Source organism: Ipomoea triloba, chromosome 7 (genome assembly GCF_003576645.1).
Source record: "Ipomoea triloba cultivar NCNSP0323 chromosome 7, ASM357664v1".
Taxonomy (NCBI): Eukaryota; Viridiplantae; Streptophyta; class Magnoliopsida; order Solanales; family Convolvulaceae; genus Ipomoea; species Ipomoea triloba.
In genome coordinates, this window is record NC_044922.1 from 18600042 (window position 1) to 18622446 (window position 22405).

General features: G+C 33.6%; 1 protein-coding gene across 1 annotated transcript; it reads right to left on the bottom strand.

The window, feature by feature from the left end:
• Positions 1 to 17528: 17528 nt before the first annotated feature.
• Positions 17529 to 18215, bottom strand: LOC116024279 (E3 ubiquitin-protein ligase SGR9, amyloplastic-like). Its single transcript, XM_031265170.1, has one exon. It carries the CDS (start codon positions 18213 to 18215, stop codon positions 17529 to 17531), a length of 687 nt encoding a protein of 228 aa, XP_031121030.1.
• Positions 18216 to 22405: the final 4190 nt, after the last annotated feature.

Consider the following 22405-nt stretch of genomic DNA (forward strand, 5'->3'; position numbering starts at 1 on the left):
TCATTAATCAAGTGGATATCACAAAGCCACCATTTTCCTACGTAGGACCGACAAAACAACTTGGCCGGCTGGTCTTCAGTCAAGTGTGAACAAACAAATAAATAAATTATCATTATTTAAAAAAACAAATAAATTATGACATAAGCATAAGATTAGATCCAGAAAGCTTTGAAAAGTGAAAACGATTCTCATTTATCTTCTGTAAATAATTACAAAAAGTTATAAGCAAATTTACAAGATTTAGACATTTTTAATGTATAATTAAAAAACATTTATCATTACAACTTAGCCTTCGCCGGCAACAAGAGATCAGATCAGATGCAAATTAAATTAGAAGAAGCGGAGAGTATTATCCTAAACTTGGCGTCCAAGTAGCTCCAGAAACCATATATGCCAACGCTTACGTCAAGATCCAGAGCATCAGCATTTTATTGTTATTGCGTCAGCATTTTGTTCTAATTGTAGGCTTGCACAATCGAAGCTTCCATTGGCCCGGCTTAATTTGTTGATTATTTGGGTTTAGGGTGTCCCAATTTTTCTTGTGCACAAAATTAAACTTTTTAAAAAGTGGTATTATATTTAACTCATATTTTCAATGTGAGACAAATATTACTTGAAAAGTATTTCTAACTTCATTTTTTTTAAAAATCAAATTGATATACTTTGGTTATTCATTTCTCATTAAGCTATTATTTATTTTGACCTTATAATATACTCCTGTTGTCCCATTTTATCTGTCCTACTTATTATTCATTAGTCAAACCAACTCTTTCTTATTTGTTTATTTTCTTTATTATTTATTATTTTTACTAATCCTATTTTATGGGTTCTACTTACTGTTCATTAGTCTAGCGAAAAATTGAATTCTAATACATGTAGAAATTTTTACTTATCCCATTTTATAGGTCCTACTTACTATTAATTAGTCAAGTGTCTTTAGTCCACGAGATCTTTGGCTACAGAACTAGAGTGTTAAAAGTCAAAATTTGATCCATTGTTTGTTTGTAGAGTTGTATATATAAGTGTGTGCATATAGTATTCACAATTTCATACTATGCTTTCAGCTTTCTCTCAGAGTACAATATTCTTCAAACCCAACATCCTCTAACCTTTGACAAAGTCCATGGCCGGTGGGATGAGTCTAGAGGTGGTGATCGGTGGAGAGGACACCGCGGCGCCCAAAACCACCCTCTCCGGCGGCGGTGTTTGGTCTAAAGTGTCCAGAAAAGTTATGAACGTCATGACTTTCATCAGAGGCCTCAAGAGCGGCCGGAACCGGAAGGAAATCCCGGGCTCCGGCGGCGAGGAAGAGAAGAGCCCGATTGTGGAGATGATGGAAAAACAGGAGCTGGGAAAAGCGGTGTTCATGTTGGCGGTTCCGATGAGCACGGGGCTTGTGTTCTTCAAGAGCGACGCGCTGTCGCCGACGGCGGTGCATTTCACTCTCGTGGCCAACGTGGCGGGGTGCACCGCCATCTGGAACGGCTTGTTGCTCCGCAAGACGTGCTCCAGGATCGCCACCGTTGTGGAGCAGGCGGGCGTGGGGTCGGTGTTCCTTGGGTTTAACGTGTTGGTTGGGAATTACCTCCCGCCGGAGCTCCGCTTCGTTCCGTTCATTTGCTGGGGTTTCTCCGTTCTTCCTTTTGTATTGGCTGCAGTTCCCGCCGCCGCCGGCGGCGGCGGCACGGATCTGCAAGGGGGAAAGGAGGAAGATATTTGCCCTTTGTAGATTCGGTCTTATGTAACCCAATGTTCATGTATTATTATTATTTCTGATTTTTCAGTTTGTAATATATTTTTCTTTTATTGGTTGGGCTACGGTACGGTTCACAACATTGTATGATATCCACCATAAGGAATATCCCTAGATTGGAACAATAAAAACAAAATCAATGGGATTCATTCTTGAGCAAAGTTTTGTTCACTTTGAAATTAAGTTCAACTAAAAAAAGTACAATTAAACGATTCGACATTGTAATAAAAAAGGGTCTATGACTGTACAAAATCCAAGGCAACCATGGTCACTGTCTTCATCATGTTTGTCTCCTCTTTGAATAGTATTCGATGACTAATTTCCTTATTCCTTTCACTTTTACTTGTACTTGTGTTATTGTCCATCCATTAAAGAGCTGATGTTTACAACACCTGACACTCTAGATTTTATCAAGCTCTACAGTTTCTAGTGGAGTTGATGTGAGATCGTATGATTGAGATATGGCACATATCAAGCACCGTCTACTACGGGATACAAAACACTTATTGTATGTGTCATTTTAAAATTTAAATACAATAGACATTTGTATATATAGTACTAACTTTAGTACCTACGCCTATTGTTAAATTAAATTTAAAAAAAAAATTATGACTCTGCACTAACTATAGACGCATCAAGTTTACACTTTTTACTTCTACGTCATATACATATACGTAGTATATGTAAAGTTTGCACCTTTTACATCTAAGCCTTACACGTTTGTAATAGTACAAACACCTATCTATCGTTTGCTATTACAAATGCGAATGATGTTGTTTGTACTAGTGTTCTCGCTAAAATATACTAATTGCACAATTATTGTGAAGTGAAAAAATTTCTCTAACTAAAACTTTATGTTTTGGTGAAGATATAGTTATTATAAAACTACATATATAATTGTTATTGATGTAACAAATTAAATATTGACCCTACCTTTCACTATTAAGGTTAAAATTTTAATTCTCACAAAAAAAAAACTCTAAAACTACTAGAAGGTTGGTCGTTGGGTTGATTTTAAGCCGTCCTCGTCTGTCATCGTCACATATATTTGATCTTATCAACTCAAATGAATGTTTATAGGCTAAAATGCAAATTGAAGTTGAAACAAATCCTTTAATTTTAATTCATGAATTGAAACACATGCATGGAATCAAAGGATTATCCTGAACTTGTCGTCCAAGTATTTACGCGCGCCCTTCTGTCGTCAACACATTGCCAGCATGACAGCGGTTTACTCATGTAGGGTCGCCCAATCGAAGCCTCCATTGATCCATGACTTTGAGTCTTTGACCACACCAATCTTAACTAGTAAGCCTCGTTTAGCTTCTCACAACAAAAATATAGTAAATAATACGTGGTAATTAAACAAAAAGACACTTATATACGACAAAAAATTTAATCACAAAAAAGTGATCAAAAATTCTGAGTAATTGATTAATAGTTAGAATTAGTAAGAAGAACTTTACTAATTTAGAAATGGTCACGAAAGTATGAGTATTTCTAATAATAATAACATATAAGTGATTTAGCTTACATAAATATGACGCTAAAGTTTAATTTAAATTTAACCATATATTTGCATATGAGATGACACATATATCTTCTCTCTTAATAGAGATTCAAGATTCAATTATTGAGAATGTAATTACTTCAAAAGGATTAGCCTAGGTGTTGGAAAAAAAAGAAAGGAAAATAGAATTAGATGAGAAATAAGAATCACACACTACTGAATACTCAACTGGGGTTGTTAGTTTGACCATTATAACCACAAGATTTTATTAATTTTTTTTTTTATAAATTGAATGAATTAATTATTATAAGAGAGCAAACTATCATACTTTTAACTGAGATACAGAACATATGCTATAATTTGGTATTATAATTAACTTCACACACGTGAGGGAACGTGTTGAGCCTTAATGTAAAAATTTGAGTTGTCCTATATATATGTGGAGTATGTCCTTACTGATCCGAATCCAGACACCATGGCCGCCGGTGAAATCACTCTACCAGTGATGAAAGATGGCGAGGACACCGGACCGGCCGCCCACTGCGGTGGCGGCTTTTTATGCAAAGCGTTCAGGAAAGGCAAGAACGTCGTCTTGAATTTCATCAACCGTGGTGGGTCCCGGCATGCGGCGCCACCGATAAAGGACATTTCCGGCTCCGACGAGGAGGGAAGTTTGCCGGGGAAACCTATAATCGCCGCGATGGAAAAGCAAGAGCTGGGTAAAGCGGTGTTTATGCTGGCTGTTCCGATGAGCACGGCGATTATGTTCGTAAAGGCCGATACGGTGTCTCCGGCGGCCGTCCGTTTCACTTTAGTGGCGAACGCGGTGGGGACCGCCGCCATCTGGAACGGAATATTGCTCCGCAAGAGGTGGCCGAGGATCGCGAATTTTGCGGAACAGGCCGGCATGAGTTCGGTGTTCCTAGGCTTTCACATGCTGGTCGCGAATTACCTTTCGCCGGAGCTCCGCTTCTTTCCGGCGATCTGCTTGGGTTTCTCCGTGCTCCCTTTTGTCGTCTCCGCAATTCCCGGCGGCGGCAAAGATCATCACGAAGCAAAGCAAGAAGATGTCTGCCCTGACCCCCCTTTGTAACTATTGCTAGATTCAGGATGCACATGTTTTTTTGGGTGGTGGGGTCGGGGTCGGAGGTTTGAGTTTTTGAGGGCCGAGTTCAGTATCATTTCGTTAGATTGTGAAATAAAATTGTTTCTTCTGTGATAACTATAATTTTTATTAGTGGTATGCGTTTAATCTTACAGTGAATTAAATTTATTAAAAGTAAAAAGTATGAAATACTTGGGAAATAGGAACTATACTTGAGAAAATTAATGCTAGCACAAAAGATTAAAACTATATTATTACCAATTCAAATTTTCTTATAATACACACATTCAATATTTCAACCAAAATATTTTAAAAGAAAAAAAAAACATCAAACAAGAAATCTAGCACTTTTTGTCATATTTCATGGGCCACCTTTAAAGTGTCGTTACGGTATTTATTTACAAATTAATGTCAAACAAATGTTTAAATTAAGTTTCATATGACCACATGAACTTTTTTTAAAAAAAAAAAGTATAATTACGATGGAATTAATTAATTAAGGAATAAATAATGTTTACAATAGTAATCAACATCTTCAGTATCAAACATTTATCACTATGCCAAAAAGTCTTACCTAGCCGTGAATGCATAATTGTTTTTTTATACTTGTGTGTACCAGTTAACACAATATTTCGATGACAAGATTCAGGTTTAGCTCGGAGAGGTTGCGCAACATATATTATATACAATAATGTTGATTGTGCTATATATTATTGATAACGATCTCCCATCATGCATATACAATTATATATATTATGAAATATATGAGAATATGGTAACAATTGAGACCTTAGAATTTGCTTTAAATTTTATGCTCCCTCTGTCCCATTTTACCTGTTCTATTTACTATTCATTGCTTTTTTTTTTAGTAATTTTTAATTATTTTTAAATTTAATTTTTTGTGTTTAATAGTGCTTTTATGTAGTTTCTAAATATATAAATTTTATATATTAATGCTAAACTTAATAATATTAAAAATTACTTCAGTCAAGCCTCGTTAAACGAGGCAAGGAAGACAACCATTTTGGGACGGAGGTAGTATTATTTAAATTACCAATAATAAATTCTAGTACCTTGCTTGCATAAAAAAACAAAACAAAAAAAAAATTATAGTACCTTAAATACTCATTACTATATGAATATCAAGATTAATCGGCGACGAGGGCAACAGAAGAGACATCATCAAGACTCCGGCGGCCATTGCAGTAGAACACAGAGCAAGCCAGCGGAAACATCCGGCGAACTTTGGGTGTCTAATTTCCCGGAAAGACATCGCCAAGGAGGCGGCGGAACACGCAAACATGAGTAACATAAGAAATACATGAAACAAAACCGGCCTTCCCTTGAAGGTGGAAACTGGATTTCCGCCTATCTTTTCGCATGGAAAATGCAGGACCAGAAACACAGCCGCAAATGCTACTCTAAATATTACATCTTCGGAGTATATTCTGGGCATCTCGTCGGCGTTTCTTACATGTTTTTGTGGGTTTTTCGCCACTTTTATACAGACAACTGACGACCGAGGAAGGAGAAGAGAAACTACGGAGCACATACCTATACCTTCGACTTTGACGAGAAGCAGTTCTTAAGGTTATATAAGGAATGAATGATTGTCTATTATTCCTGGTAGATACAAGGTATTTATAACTAAAACATACAGAGAATAGTGGAAGGTAGTTTTAACCAACAACCAAAATAAATACAAATATAAACTCCATAAGAATAGGTCTAATCCTTAACAGTTGCCTTCCATGGAAGCAGTTTCTGGGAAATTTAATTTCATACTTTATCAGTCAATTTTAATTTTAATTTGTTTGATCAAAATTAGTTTATTGATTTAGTCAAAAAATTAAAGAAGGTGTTTAATAGTAATTATCTTTTTCCCTTAACTAACTGGTCAAAAAATTAAAGAAGGTGTTTATTCTCCAGTTCCTTTGTGATGTTATCAACTGATAATTTTTTTTTAGAATTATATAAGTTGGGTTGGGAGAAGAAAAGATAAATTTATTTTGAAAAGTCTTAATATCTTTACACTCTCACATAGACTTGTCTCACTTTTAATATTGTAATGGAAGTCATTTAGGACAAAGAAAATCAAACTTTTAGCATGACAAAGAACCAAGAAAATCAAACTTAAAAATCAAAGTGAAGAAAATTCATTTTTTGTACTGCTTTTTTTTCCCCAACAAATTGGAAATTCTTTTCTTCTTTTATCGGATTTTTTCTTCCTCATCGACTATACTACTTTCTTCTTTCACCATATCGTTTTCTTCTTTCCATTTCGCCTATGATTTTGGGTTTCCCTTCTCGAGCATTATAAAACAATGCATATTAAATGAGATGCCTTATGCCTAGTTGTTGTAGTATAAGTTATGGGATCACACTTGTGTGAGACCGTCTCACCGATCCTTATTTGTGAGACGGATCGGGTCGGGTCAAAGCACCATGCAAATGTCATACTTATATGTGCAAATTTCACACTTATATGCTCAAATATAACACTAATCAAAAATACAATTTTTGTTACTTATAAGAGAAAAAGTAATACATTTTTCATAATAAGTAATGTTGACAAATGTCTCTCACTTATAAGGCCAAATATAATACTTTTGAGTAAAAATGTAATACTTTTAAATCGAAATGTAAAAGTATTGTATTTTCCCTTAAGGGTGTGTTTGGAAACCCGGAAAATGATTTCTGGAAATCATTTTCCGGGTTTTTGGTGTTTGGGAAGAAGGGGGAAAATAGAGTCAATGGAAATGAACTTCTTGGTCAATGGAAAATAAGCCCAATTTTATGGAAAATGACTTCCCCTTTTTTTTGGGGGAAGTCATTTTCCAAAGTTTGCTTTTTCCTCCTCCTTTGCTTCTTCCATCTCCTTAGGCTTCCTAAATGCTTTAACTTCTTCATCTTCATCCCATCTTCTTGACATCTTCAACTTTTTTTTTTGTTTTTAAGTAATAATTTATTTTTTTATTATGAGATAGATATTATGAGTTTTATTTTTTTTATTTGACATCTGAAACCAGTCGGCCACTCTTATTTTTTATTTTTATTTTTTTATTTGATAGATATTATTTTGTTGTGATTTTTTGTGATTATTTTATTTTTTGGATTGTATATTTGTTATAAATGTTGTTACATTTAAACAAATTAATTAAAATATTCAATTATATAATTATGTTCATTTTCCTACCCATTTTCTGGAAAATGAGCCAAACACACCAACACAGTTTTCTGTTCTGCAGCCAAACACAAGAAAGGAAAATATTTTCTGGAAAATGACTCATTTTCCAGAAACCATTTTCCTGCTTTCCAAACACACCCTAAAAGTATTACATTTACTACCCTATTAAGTAACAAAAATTTTATTCTTGATTAGTATTACATTTGAGCATATAAGTATGGCATTTGTGCATATAAGTGTTACATTTACATCTTGACTCGACCCGACCCGACCCGTCTCATGGTGAGACGGTCTCACACAAGTTTTTGCCTAAGTATGAGATATAACTAACATATGATACCAATCTAAGTATGAGATATAACTAACATATGATCCCAATCTAACTATATTATTACAAAAGGTTCACCACTAATTAAGTAGATAGATCCATACTTTATTAGAGAGAAAGTTGCTAAACTTGTTATAAAACCTCTTGGCTTCTTTGATAACCATTGATTAAATTGAAAGGAGCACCAAGCACTAGTCTTACAAGTTACAATTAAGGTATCGTTGAGTTACCGTAATTTATTCATTCACAATCTTGTCAAGTAAAGGTCAGTGTAAGAGTCTTAGGCTGTCCTCAACCCTGTCAATTCCCTCCCTTTCTAATCTAGGTAGCAAGAGAGAGACTTTTTTATTAATATTTTTTAATGTCACGTGTGTTGCAAGTGGAGAGGGAAATTGCTAAATTAGCAAGAGGAGAGATAATGAAAAAAAGTAGAAAAGTCATGCTAAAATCTTACAAATGATGCTGGCAACCTTTGTGTACTTTTTTATTTATTTATTTTTATTTCTTATTAGTTATTTATTATTTATTTGGTTATTATATTTATTATATAATATGAAAGTGGGACCACTTTTGAAAGTGATAGAATATTGCAGGGATATAGAACAAATAGTAAAGAATTTGTAAATTTGATGATGTGAAAGTGAGAACCATTTTAAAAAGTGAGAGAAATTTATGAGTTAAGGATAGTCTTAAGACAAGAACTTTAATTCGCCTTTTGTAAACAAGTTAATAGGTAAACTCAATCAATTAAATCATATATATTTATAAGGTAAGTACAAGATCATAAATGAAAGGATGGTAATTAATGAATGTTTAAACTTATTTAATTATAATATGCCATCATTCATCAATGACGTATATATGTACAAGATCATACATTAAATTAGTATGAAACTAAATAATGATAATTTATGAAATCCGATCGAGCTAGGTCACAAAAGGTACACAATTAGTTATATACATCAATGATGTACATGTTGGTCAATGCGTGCTCGTAATTACGTGTTCTACTTGAATGAATACAAAATAAGCAGCATCATATCATATGATATCATTATTGTAATGTGTTTAATTTGGACGTACTCTTGTATACGCAAATACGTAAGAGAAGACGTCATTTTTACCGCGTGATATTATATAGCTAATAACATGTTCGTAGGAAATGCAAAAGGCTGATGAGAGACCTTTTCTTCTGATCTTTATGTGGCTATAAGTTTGAGGATATATTATTAATATTTTTTTGAGTACTATTATTAATAATAATAATTTATTTATTTATTTTATAATATCCTTAAAACAATAGTCACATAAAGGATAAAAAAGCCTCTCAGAATTTTGTGTTTCCTACCATATATTGCATAAAATTATATATAAAATTGTATTTAGGAATGTTCAAAAATATGTAGAATTGTAGTTGAAAACACGCACACTCCTCAGTGATATGTACAAGTGAAACTGAATAACATATATATACACTATACTTTTGTATGGTGCACCTCTTTAGTTTGTGCGTTTCGATCTTGAGTTGTCCATTATTTATTTATTTATTTTGATAATGAAGGAAATTCGTGTCTACTATCCGAGTGTGAGCATTCAGTATTACTCATGTTTAATAGTTCACGAACTACACTAGAAAAGTATATTACACTTTTAATTGCACTTTAATTTTACATGTATCATATCATTGAATTGAATGCACTTTATAATTTTGAGTGGTGAAGTTTTTCGTTTATACATTTACAATCATGCACTTGTTTTGTGTGTGTGTGTGAGAGAGAGAGAGAGAGAGAGATTAAACAAATTTAATGTTTATTAAATGAATATTTAACTAGATAATCAAATTTGAAATAAATTTAATAGTCAATATATAGACCACGTATGGTCAAATTGAAAGTAAAAAATCAGAATTAGTAAAGATCAATAGTCAATGGACCATTTATGGTCCAATGAAAGTCGAGAATAAAAATTGGTATATGTCAATAATGAATGAATCATTCCTAAATTTAACCATTCTAGAAATCTAATGGAGTATAAATACAAAATATCCAACTGCACAATTATGAGCATGAATTCTGTGCATTATGAATATGAATTCTATATATTATGTTAAGTGTTTAATTCATGTTCATTATACTGTGTTTATGCATGTGTATGTATATTATGAACATGAATTCTGTGCATTATAAACATAAATTTTGTATTATATAAAATTAAATTCTGTATATTTGATCAGAATCTACAGTGCACTATAGATTCTGATCCACGATATAAATTGTCATGGCAGCGAGATGAAATAGAATGGTGATGGTGATGGGAAGAGATGACGACACTATGTCCGCTATTAATAAAACCCATTTTGTTTTACAAATGAAATGAAATTAAAAAAAAATAAAAATTGTTTTCAATGTAAAATTAAAAAAAAAATGTAATCGAAATTGAACAGGAACTCTTGTGTGAGATACAATGGACTAATGGAGACACGCAACGTTTATGCACCGCCAATTTCTAGGGAAATCATATTGGTCGTTAAGTTGGTCTTGCTACAAGTGGCGATAAAACAATTCAATTAAGATTCCATTTTGCTTCTTTTTTTTTTTTTTTTGAAATGAAAAAATCTACAATTGACATCTAAAAATACATAGTAAAATTTGTTTTATAACTCTAACTTGTAAAATATTATAAATAGGAAAGCCAACATATATTATTCATTTTTAATTCTTATAAGAAGTTATTAGATTTAAAACCTTGTAATTATCAAGTTAAATGTCAAAACAACTCGATTAAGGTTGCCAAAACAAAGGCTTAAGTTAGTTCCCAAATGGATGTTTGACAAGGATCAAACTCGTGACTTTTTAGTATGGAAATCATGCTTCTCCACTCTGCCACCCCTTCCAGAGCTTTATTTTTCTTCCAAAGATCGACTCATAGGGTTGCGCTCTTGTATATCCGCCTAGCGTTATGCCCCAGAAGGGTGATTGACTAAGTAAGTTGAGCATGTTTTTCTGTATAAAAATTACAAATTTAATTTTTGTTAATATTACTATCTCGACCAAGCTAAATTTGTTACACATTATTTTTCTTATGCCATTTCGGAAAACTCGAGTTCAATTCTCACAAGTGGCAGGGATTAGTCGAGTGGACCAGGACAGTTTCGTGGACTTAAAAAAAAAACATTAAGTTTACTTAACAGTTACGTTATATACTACATAGTACATACTGGCATTAGGGACGTTATATACTACATAGTACATACTGGCATTAGGGTCAACGAGTGAAAATTTCAGTGCTCCTACATATATGTGGAATATTCAGACTCCGCCTTCTTCCTGATCCCATCCCAGACACCATGGCCGGCGGCGCTGAAACCACTCTACCGGTGGTGAACGGTGGTGATAACACCGGACCCACCGCCCACTATGGTGGCGGTTTTTTCTCAAAAGTGTTGAAAAAAGGTAAGAACGCCGTCTTGAATTGCATCGCTATTTGTAGTCTCAACACCGGCGAAACCCGGCCGGGAGCTCCATCAAGAGAGGAAATCTCAGGCGCCGGCGACGAGAAACCGCCGGAGAACCCAATTATCGCCATGACGGAGAATCAGGAGCTGGGCAAAGCGGTGCTCATGCTCGCCGTTCCGATGACCACGGGGCTTATGTTCTTACAGCCCGACACGCTGTCGCCGGCGGTGGCGCGTTTGACTTTAGTAGCCAACGCCGTCGGGGCCACGGCCATCTGGAACGGAATATTGCTCCGAAAGACGTGGCCGAGGGTCGCGAGTGTGGTGGAACAGGCCGGCATGGGTTCGGTGTTCCTAGGTTTGCACATGTTGATCGCGAATTATCTCTCGCCGGAGCTCCGCTTCTTCCCGGCGATCTGCTGGGGTTTCTCCGTGCTGCCTTTTGTCGCCGCTGCAATTCCCGCCGGTGGCGGCGCAGATCAAGATGGCGTAAATCAAGATGATGTCTGCCCTGTGTAACTGCCAGGGTGACAGGGTGAATGTGTTTCTGATAAGGAAACAGATCAAGAATATTCACAATTATAGGATTAAATTATTTGATTGTATAGATCTATTATAAGGGATTAGATATTGATTGTACAATAGGGTTTATCTCCTACACATCTTCAAGATAATTCACTCTGTACATTTAGGAAAAAATTATTGTATATTTTAATTTCGTTCGTGTATACACCATGTATATATTCTGCTTTGTAATAAAATAAAATAATTCACTCTGTACATTTAGGAAAAAACTATTGTATATTTTAATTTCGTTCGTGTATACACCATGTATATATTCCGCTTTGTAATAAAATAAAATAAAAATTACTCCGTACTTCAATTTCTCAATAGTATGCTAAAGTTTCAGTTTCAACGGAAAATACTACATCAACTTTCACTTCCCCTTCTTATTTCTAACTTTTACTCCATTTCACAAATCTTTTATGTAGATACTTTGGGACCATATGATGAAAATATCATATTCTTAGTTGTCACATCATGGAGTAAAGTGAAGGAATAAAATTTGAGAGTACATGTAACAACATTTGAATGTTCTAATTTGAGAGGAATAAAAATGAAAAAAAAAAAAAAAAGTGCACAAGGTTTAAAAAGTCAAAGAAATGACATTGTTTGAAATTTAAAATAAAAAATAAAAAATAAAAAAGAAAGCCACGCCAGATTTGCCATCTTGATCCTTTTAGGGATAACGATGTTCTAATTTTTCATAAATTGTAAATATGTTTCACTTTCAATCTTTTGAAAAATATTTGTATGTATTTCCTTCGAGATTTGTCACATTGTAATATCATTTACAACAAGTTATAAGGCCACTAAAAAATGCATGTGCTACTCTAGAAGTGGGTTGAATTCAAAAATCTTGCATCAACCACTAAGCTGAGGTTTAATTCTAATGACTGAGAATGTAGTTTAGACAACTTAATTGACATGTCGACATACAGCCTCATGAATATGGTCATACAAACTTATCTACAAAATGCTGACTGATTAAGTAGGATTGCAGTTCTGTGGTAGCATTCTATATGCACGTGGCAACACCAAATAGTGGCTTATTCGTTGAGTCTTGGTTGTTTATTCATAGAATTAAATGAGTCTTGCCCACTTGTAACTGCCCTCTTATGAAAAAAACTTTAGTTTGCAAGGAGGCTTTTATCTTGATTAAAGGATTGCCGTGTAAGTACTATTTAAATTCACACTAACTGTTCTTTTTTACATTACAATTTAACGTCAAACACCGTTGATATTCACTCTTATGATGGGATTGCCAACAACGAATGTAGAAATTTATTGTGTCAGTTTTTAGCTTTATCTATCTTAATTATTAGTTCTTAAAAACACTAATACTCTTGCTCATGCATTAGCTTCTAAAGCCTATACTCAGACCAACTCGTTGTAATGAGACTCATTGTCCCTCCTGACTTTGTTACTATTTGTATGCAGTAATATACTCTCGTATTATTTTAAAAAAAAATCATAAAATTAAAGAATCAAGAATATTCGTATGTAATTTGAAATTGTCATAGCAGTACAAAGTATGCCCCTTTTAAAAAGAAAATAAAAAAATAAAAATTAAGTATGCCCTTTTTTTTGTTTTTGTTTTTTGTTTTTTAAAGTATTCCCAGATTTTGTTTTTCATTTTTTTTTCCCAATTTTTGAATGGGAACTGAATTGAAAGTACTTTTAAAAAAATAAAAGTGTGTAGGCTTGTTTTCTATCTCAACCTGTTGAAACACAAATAATTAACTGTCTGAGACTCAATCTCATTATCTTCTATTTGGGAGAGTACGTCACTACATGCAACTTGACGTACCAAAAGGTTATTATCATTTAATTTTTCACATAAGACTTACTTCTAGTAGCTAGTATAATAATAGGATTCATTCTACTATAAACACTTTAGAGTTTAGGTTTGTATGGACATAACCTAAAAATGGATTCATAAAATTCAAGATATAATTCAGCCTAGTTTGACACATGAACTTTATAATTCTATATAATTTACTAACTATTATATCAGAGCCAAGTTTAACTCATTACAAAGTCAAGTTTTAAAAGTAAGAATTTAACCCGGGCATCTATCCCGAAATCGGCGATGAAGGCAACAGCAAAGACATCGCCAAAACTCCGGCGGCCGTCGCAGTAGAACACAGAGCAATCAAGCGGCAAAATCCGGCGAACCTTGGGTGTGTTTCCCGGAAAGACATCATCACGAAGGCGCCGGAAAACGCAAAAGCGAGGGACATTAGAAATACGTGAAACAAAGCCGGCCTTCCCTTGAAGATGACGGTGGGAACCGGATTTCCGCCTATCTTCTCGTACGGCAACGGCAGCAGTAGAAACGCAGCCGCAAATGCTATCCTAAATATTACGTCTTCGGAGCATGCCCTGGGCATCTCGCCGGCGTTCTTGGGTGCGAGCTCTCCATGTGTGTCTTCTGGTAATTTTATAGGAAACAAATCGAGGAAATTTCCCAGAATTTCTGCTCTCAAAATCTTGCAGATGAAGGTGGAGAGAAACTGCCTTCTTGTTGTGAAGTTTGACTTGTGGAATCTTGGCTTCTTTTTTTTTTTCTTTTTTTTTTTTAATCTCAGACTCTTACCATTATTTGCAGGTGTGCAATAAATAAATTGGAAAAAGCCTCAAATAGGCCATTGAACTTATCGCTTTTGTGCAATTTGGCCATTGAACTTAAAAAGTGTGCAATTCAACCATCAAACAAGCAAAATTTGTGCAATTGGACCATTTTTACAAAAATTTTCTTGTAAAATTCAATTATATTACTAACATATGTGTATTAAGAGTGGCATTTTCTTCTACCATACTAGTTGGGAGTCAATATTGAAATGTTTTTAACTTAAATTGAATTAAAAAATTTTGTAAAAATGGTCCAATTGCACAAATTTTGCTTGTTTGATGGTTGAATTGCACACTTTTTAAGTTCAATGGCCCAATTGCACAAAAGCGATAAGTTCAGTGGCCTATTTGACACTTTTTCCAAATAAATTTTACCTTCTAATCTAGCTAATAAAGGATCATAAGGAAATCAAATATTCAGCTAGTAAAGTCTTTTTTATCACTTAGGTAAACTCCAACCGTTAACAATTTCTAAACAAATTGAATGGTGCATAACATCATAATTACAAACATATAAATTGTTAATTATAAATACAAAATATGTTAACTGTGTACACATAAGATGTTGGCTTGGTTAACATATTTTATACCTACCGTTAATAGCTTATGGCTGTGTTTGGCAAAACTTATTTAGGAACTTATAGCTTAGCTTAAGCTATTAATAAGCTATAAGCTCTGTTTGGTAATGTTCCCAAAATAAGTTAGTGGCTTAAAATAAGAGCTTATTTTGAAACGTCAAAAATAAGCTAGTAGCTTCTTAACTTTTTTTCCATCTTTATCCTTATTATTTTAAATAAATGACATCATTTACCCCTCCCAGTTACAACTCTTTTAGCTTCTTTTCTTAAATATGTTTGGTTGTAATTTCAATTTGACATTTGTGCCTTTGAACATTAATTTTTGTATGAAGTATTTTTATAAACTATAAACATTTTGTTTTATTTTATATATTTTTAAATATATGTTCTTACTTTATATTTTATTAAAATATATTGATTTTATTATTTTATATTTTAATATGTAAATGAACCTATTTAAATTTAAAATATTTAAATTTTATGAAGATATCCTTTTTAGTCTTTTTATATTTACCAGCTTATCAAAAAGCTAATTTTACCAAACACTTTTAAACATAACAACTAACTTAATAGCTCTTTAGATTTCAGCTCTTAGCTTATAACTTTTCAACTTTTAGCTACTTTTTCAGTTAAGTTTGCCAAACATAGTCTATGTGTTTTCACTTTGTAGTTATCGTGTTGAATGACCATAAGAATGTGACAGTGTATACCATCTATTGCGGTTTTCAAAAAAAAAAAATTATTGCGGTTCATAATTTTTTAAATTTTTTACTACAATCAAGAAATCACTCTTTATTGACCTGTCAAAAGTGCTCCTCCCAACAAGTACCATAAGGCCAACCACAATAGTTAAACTTTGGTGTAGATTTTGAGGAGTGTGATTAGGAAAGAGAAAATGAGGTGGAGGGAAAAAAGAAAAGTAAAAAATAAAACAAAGAATAAAACTGAAAAAAAAAAAAAAGTAAAGTATTTACGCGCCCAGGGGAGGGGCTAAACATCAAACATTAAATTGGGGAGGGGCTAAACATCAAACATTAAATTGGTAGATACTATAAGTACGTTAATGTGCAAACTCATCATATCATCAATTATGTCTAATCCTAAATGAAAGGAGGGTAATTATATTAATGAATGTGCAAAACACAATTTATGTCATCATTCATCAATGATGTATGTAATGTTGGAGTTTTACATTCAAGTTAGGTGTATTGGCTAAACTTTTTGTTACACATTAAATTGACTATTTGTTCAAGTTAGAATAAATTTTATGTCTCACTATAGACACTGATTTAGAAAGATACCCTTCAAAAGAGATTGCAGTCAACATAATAGGTTATGTCATGACGTGTAGTAACATGAACACAAGTGGTCCCTAATTTTTCTCTCTATATTTTTCAACTTAATATTTTTCTTTTTTATTTGTATTTTTATAAAAATAAAATTAATGTATAAAAATATGCAGTATATCATTAAAAAGTTGAACTTAAAAATTTTAAAATTACAGTTATATATATTGATATTTTAAAACTACTCAAAAAAAATATTGATATTTTAAAAAAATAAATTTACAATTACATAAAGCCACTACACTACACCAAAACTAAATTGTTTAGAGGCAATTCTCCAACTGTGTTTAAATAGTGTGTCGCGAAGGATTTAGTAGCGGTTTTAGACAACCGTAGGAATTGTTGACCAACATTACATTTAGCGATGATTTTGAAACCGCATCTAAATATAAGGCAGTTTACTTTTGTTTTTAGCGACAGTTCTTTATTCCTTTAAATTTTAGTGACGGTTATTAAGTATCGCTAAATATTTTTCTTCATTTATTTATAAAAATTTTAGTGGTGGTTATTAAGTGTCGCTAAATATATATTTTTCTTTGTTTATTTTTAAAAATTTTAGTGACGGTTATTAATTGTCCCTACATAATTTATAATTACATTATTATATTTTTATCATTATAATTTAATTATATTTCTTCAAAAATCTTTTTATTAAAATGCCTATTGTAATCACAAATCAACTGTAACATTCAATAGTATTTATAATGTATTAATATTTGAGCCAAGGGTGAATCCATCAATTTCTCTTTATCTTAAACTCTCTTTATCTTAAACTTTAGTGATAGAAAAAAAAAAATACTAAACACCAGCATTTTGACAAACTCCATACAACAAGTGTTAGGTTGAATCCATCAACACAATAACAAGTGATCCTTCACAAACTCCTAGAGAATAACCTCGATGATAGTCACAGAATTGAATTCTAGTAGCCAGAGCAAAATTATGAAAGTTGTCCATAAATTTTCTCTTTTTCATTAAAAAAACAAAATCGTTTTTGCATGTAGTAATATTTTACAAATTAAACTCTAATGAATAATAGAATCCTGTTTCATAATACATGTCTGCAAGATAATTAAGAACGAGAATCCGCCGCCGTGGCGGCGGTGACAGCAGACATCTTGCGGCGGCAGAGAGGGCAGGAAGGGCTTCTCTCGAGCCAAGATGAGAGGCAATCGTGGTGAAAGGAATAATGGCTGCACGGCATAACACCCACATCTGTCCCCGCCGTTAACACCTCCAAGCAAATAACGCAACAACAATCCCTCTCGTCATACGCTATTCTCTTCCTCTTTAACGACTTGATGTCCACGCAACCGCCATCGGCGCCTCCGAAATCTCGATCATCATAATCCTCGTACGTTTCTTGAACATCGGAACCTCCTCGTATCTGAACCGACCGTATCTCAACCCGAAGATTACGCTTAAACTGCAACGCTTTCTGAACCACCTCGTCGGCGATGTCAAGGACGGTGCCGGCGTCAATGGGCCAGTAACACAGCCCTTCGGATAAGATGAAACTACGGCAATCGTCTCCTGATTCCTCCGCCAGCACCTCGTCCCTTAAGCATATGATTCGTGATTCTACCTCGTATTCTCCATCGTCACTGTCGTCAACTGTGTGGTAAGAGAAGCGGACATGAACGTGAGTAGAAGAGGCGGCGCAAGCGAACGGAGCATTATCTTCTCCGACTGTGGGATACGGCCGTACAGAATAGGTTGTGAGATAGTCTGAATAGTCGTCAATACTACTCTCCTCCATTAATGGAAACTTTCTTGATCGATGAGAGGATAGGGCTTGTGAACTTAATTTCTCTTTGTCTGAATTGAAGATGGCCGTTGCGAAAACTTCGTAAGATTTATAGTTGCGGATGATGAGTAATTGAGTACTAACTCCAAACCCTACAACGCGCGAAAGATAACGTTAGTTAGTTGATTCCTAAATCCTTATTTGATTCAAACTAGCTATAAGTTTTCCAAGTTTCTTGGCCCTCAAGTCAACGGAAATTTTAATTACCAAAATTTATAATTAGTTTTTTTTTTTGAAATAAAATTTATACGTAATTAGTTGATCTAATATAATTGCTTATTTAATACACGGATTGCTCCTTAACATTTATGTAGTCAATGTCATTAATCACTTTTTTTAATGATTTTATGCTATATATACTAAATTTATTTAATAAAAAGATAGAATCTATGCAACAGTTCATTTTAATAAAGAAGCTTGGGAATCAAACAAAGGAGGGCTGAGGGTAACTTTTCTTATATACAATATTTCTTCTTCATTTTTACTCCATGGTCATGTTTGCTTCTGTATATATTATATATATTACACAATATATATAGCAAATTTCGACATGACTTAACTTAAAATACCTATAATTTTTATAGTTATAGTTTCCACTTTAAATCTTTGTGTTGTAATTCATATTTAGCTATGGAGAAATTAATTTTCTCCATCAATGATGCTTTTGTCGAGAGCTGATTAAACACTCAAAAATTTAATTTGCTCCCCCATATCTCACAACAACGAAATAAATTATTCTTACAAATCTCATTTCAATTTATTATCAAGAAAGCAATTCTTCAATCCTTTTTCGCCAACTTCATATCACATCTCTATCTCTCTGTAGAAACTTTCATCTCTATCTCTAAGAGCAGGATATAAGAAAAAAAAAGAAGTTAAAAACCCAAAAGGGGCGATCGAAGACCATAGCATAATTATTATATTAGAATATTAAATACAAGTTCAACTATTCTCAATATCACTATACAAAGTCTACATAATTATATATTAGAACATTACGAGTTTAATTATTGTCATTAAAAAAATTTGCACAATTTTTATATTAGAACTTTACGAGTTTAATTATTATCATTCAAGTCTCTATTGCACAAGAGTGAGGTCTACGCTAATTTGCACGGATAGTGACTTTTCCTCGTCACTCAAAAAATAAAGAAAAAGATAGGAAGAGAAAGAGGAACCAAAATATGAAAGCACACATGCACTTGTTCTTGGGTACTCAAACTCCCATTTTATTTAGGCACAACAACACTAGAAACAAAGTTGCATCTCTGCTTACACGACAACATAATATTATTATGTCAAATGAGTTGTTCAGACAGGCAAACTACAGTTCTTCATCACGCTCGACAGATCAAACTCCAGCGCCTTTTGAGTGCAGCCAACAACACACTCGCCATTGCAGCAAGCACAGATCGCGCACTCCTTGCAGAGAGGCCAGCAGTTCTTATTCTCGTAGCAGAAGGGTAGCGGTGGAGGATGATAATAATCTCCTGCAACAATTGTTATAATTTTATATCGGGCTAGGGTCACTCAATTGAGCTATAATGCACATGTGCTAAATCACACTAAAAGATTGAATTCAACCTATTAGCTAGTCTAACCTTTTATCAATGTGAGACTTTTAACATCTATAAAAGAATATCTCCATAATCTCACAAAATAAGTGAAATAATATGTTCACTTACCATGAGCAACAGTCTGAACGGAGACTACGAAAAACAGCACAAGAACAGCTTTCACCATTTCAAATTTGTTGTGTAAATGAAATGATGCTGGAACTCACAAGGGTTCGTTGTTATATAGGAAAAAAAAAAAAACGCAGAATAAAAGCATACTTTCATCCATATATTGAGGGAAAATAATTATGGAAACTTTGTTCCTTCACATTAAAAGATTCAATCTAATCAACAATAAATAAAGGTGCCAACAGATTTATTTTGCCTCTTGGGTTAAATTTAGAACAATAAACTATTTTCTATAGCTATTTTTGTAAAAGGAGTAAAATACAACCCCATCAAACAAACCAAAAGAACCTTTTGTCAATTCAGGGCATTAATCCAAAGATACAAGGTAACCCCACCAATCCACCATAATCTCACCATCAACTATAGTTAGAACCAGTACGAGCTCTTGCAAAACCTTAAAAAGAATTACAAGTAAAATATATCCAAGCCATTACATGACCTAAAGGGGAATTATGTACTGTTGTTATTAAGTTCAAATCCTAAAGGTAAGATGAGGTGTGAGCATATAGTTTAAATTCTCATTTCAAACCAACGTCAGAACCTTGTTTGTGTTACAATGTAGTATCTGTTCATAGCTGAGACTCGAACTCACTCCCTTCCACATGAGAGTATACACCGGGTGCCGCTGGACCACAAGGTCTTTGCACTTCACATCATTCATATTTTGCTATGGATAAATTAATTTTATCCATCAATGATGCTTTATTTTTGTTGAGAGTTGATTAAACACTCAAGTTTAATTTGCTCTCCAGGCCATCTCAAATCTCACAACAGCAAAATAAATTATTCTTACAATTTCAATTTATTATCAGGAAATCAATTCTTCAATCCTTCTTGGCCAACTCCATATCACATCTCTATCTCGTGTAGAAACTTTCATCTAAATTAGGGACAACTGTTTTGTCATTATTTATTCCAAAATCATGCTTACAATCTTATCATGATTGCACCATTACTGGAACCATCAACCTCATATTCAGCAATGTGGCGATCATTTTTCCAGATTCATCAGTAAAATGATATGATATCCATAGTGATGAAAGATTATGTGGGCATGTGGCAAAAATTTTCCATGTGAATCCAAAACATTATGCATGCATGGAGTATCTTGGTGAGGCATAGAATTTCAAGACATTTTTACAAGCATAGTGCAGAGAGGCATCCCCATGCCATGAAAGAAAGTATCAATGTATCATTGTTAGTTATATTATTCTTTATATTTATATGTTTTTTTTAATTAGTTAATGTGTCAAACTTGCAACTTGTTCAAAAAAAAATGTAACAAGTTCTACATTGCCATCTATCTACATGTAATACGGCAAATTCCATGCTGCCGCTTACATAATATGGTGTGGTAAGCTCTGTGCTACCAATTATATTGCGAACTTCAAAGCAAGCCCTACGCTGCGCCTATATTACATGGTAAGCTCCACGTGATGAGCCGTGAATTGACCTATAAATATGCTTTAATTGTACTAACTTCTAAATAAATGTTAGGTGTGTGTGCAAGAACGAACTTATTTCAAGTGTTTATGGCTCAAGGATTGGAAACCGGACCTAGGCATGTTGAAGCGTAAAATGGAGGTGAATCAAGATGATTTCAAGGCAAAATCGTTCAAGAAGGAAGGGTAAAAACCATAACAAAGTTAAACGGAGCAAGGAGTTAAGCCAATTTGTGCCACCGGGAGGATGTCAATGTGTGACTAGTAGAGTGACATTGTTGGCAACTTTCTGATTACCCGTTGTCAAGCTACTGGTCACACCGTGACCAGCAGAGTGACTTCTGAAATCTGTGAAGTTGTTGCTTGGTCACGATGTTGGTCACACCGTGACCAGCATCGTGACCATGCAATTTAGTGGCGATGAGCGCGATTTCATCAAATATAAATAGCCATAAGCTTTATTTTCAGTTTATCTTTCAATTTTTCTAAGTCTACTTTTAATTTTTCTTTCCACAAACATTATAGATCATCTATCTATTGCAATTCCATTACTTTTGAAAAAGATTTAGAGAAGAATTATCCTTTGTAATTTTTAATTTCACTACAATTTCATATTCAAACATTATACATTCATTCAAGTAAGAGTTTCAATTTCTTTTTCTTTCAATTCTCAAATTTCTTTTGCATTTAAATTCATTGTTTATTATTCCAATTGTTTTAGTTTATAATTTCATTATGCGTTGTTAAATACTTTAGGGTTTTTAAATTGCATTGTCTTGTATGAATGCTTAGGGAATTATTTAACTTTTGATTGATTAGGGCCAAATTATACAAGAGAGGTAAGGAATTGGTGTTTCACTATGAGGATAGGGATTCACCATGACCAACCATTTCCACATTTTTAACTTGCCCTCTAATCATATGTTATACAATTTTTAAGCATATCTTCTATTTT

Coding starts and splice junctions, on each gene's coding strand:
- LOC116024279 (XM_031265170.1), bottom strand. CDS start 18,215: ATGGAGGAGAGTAGTATTGACGACTATTCAGACTATCTCACAACCTAT.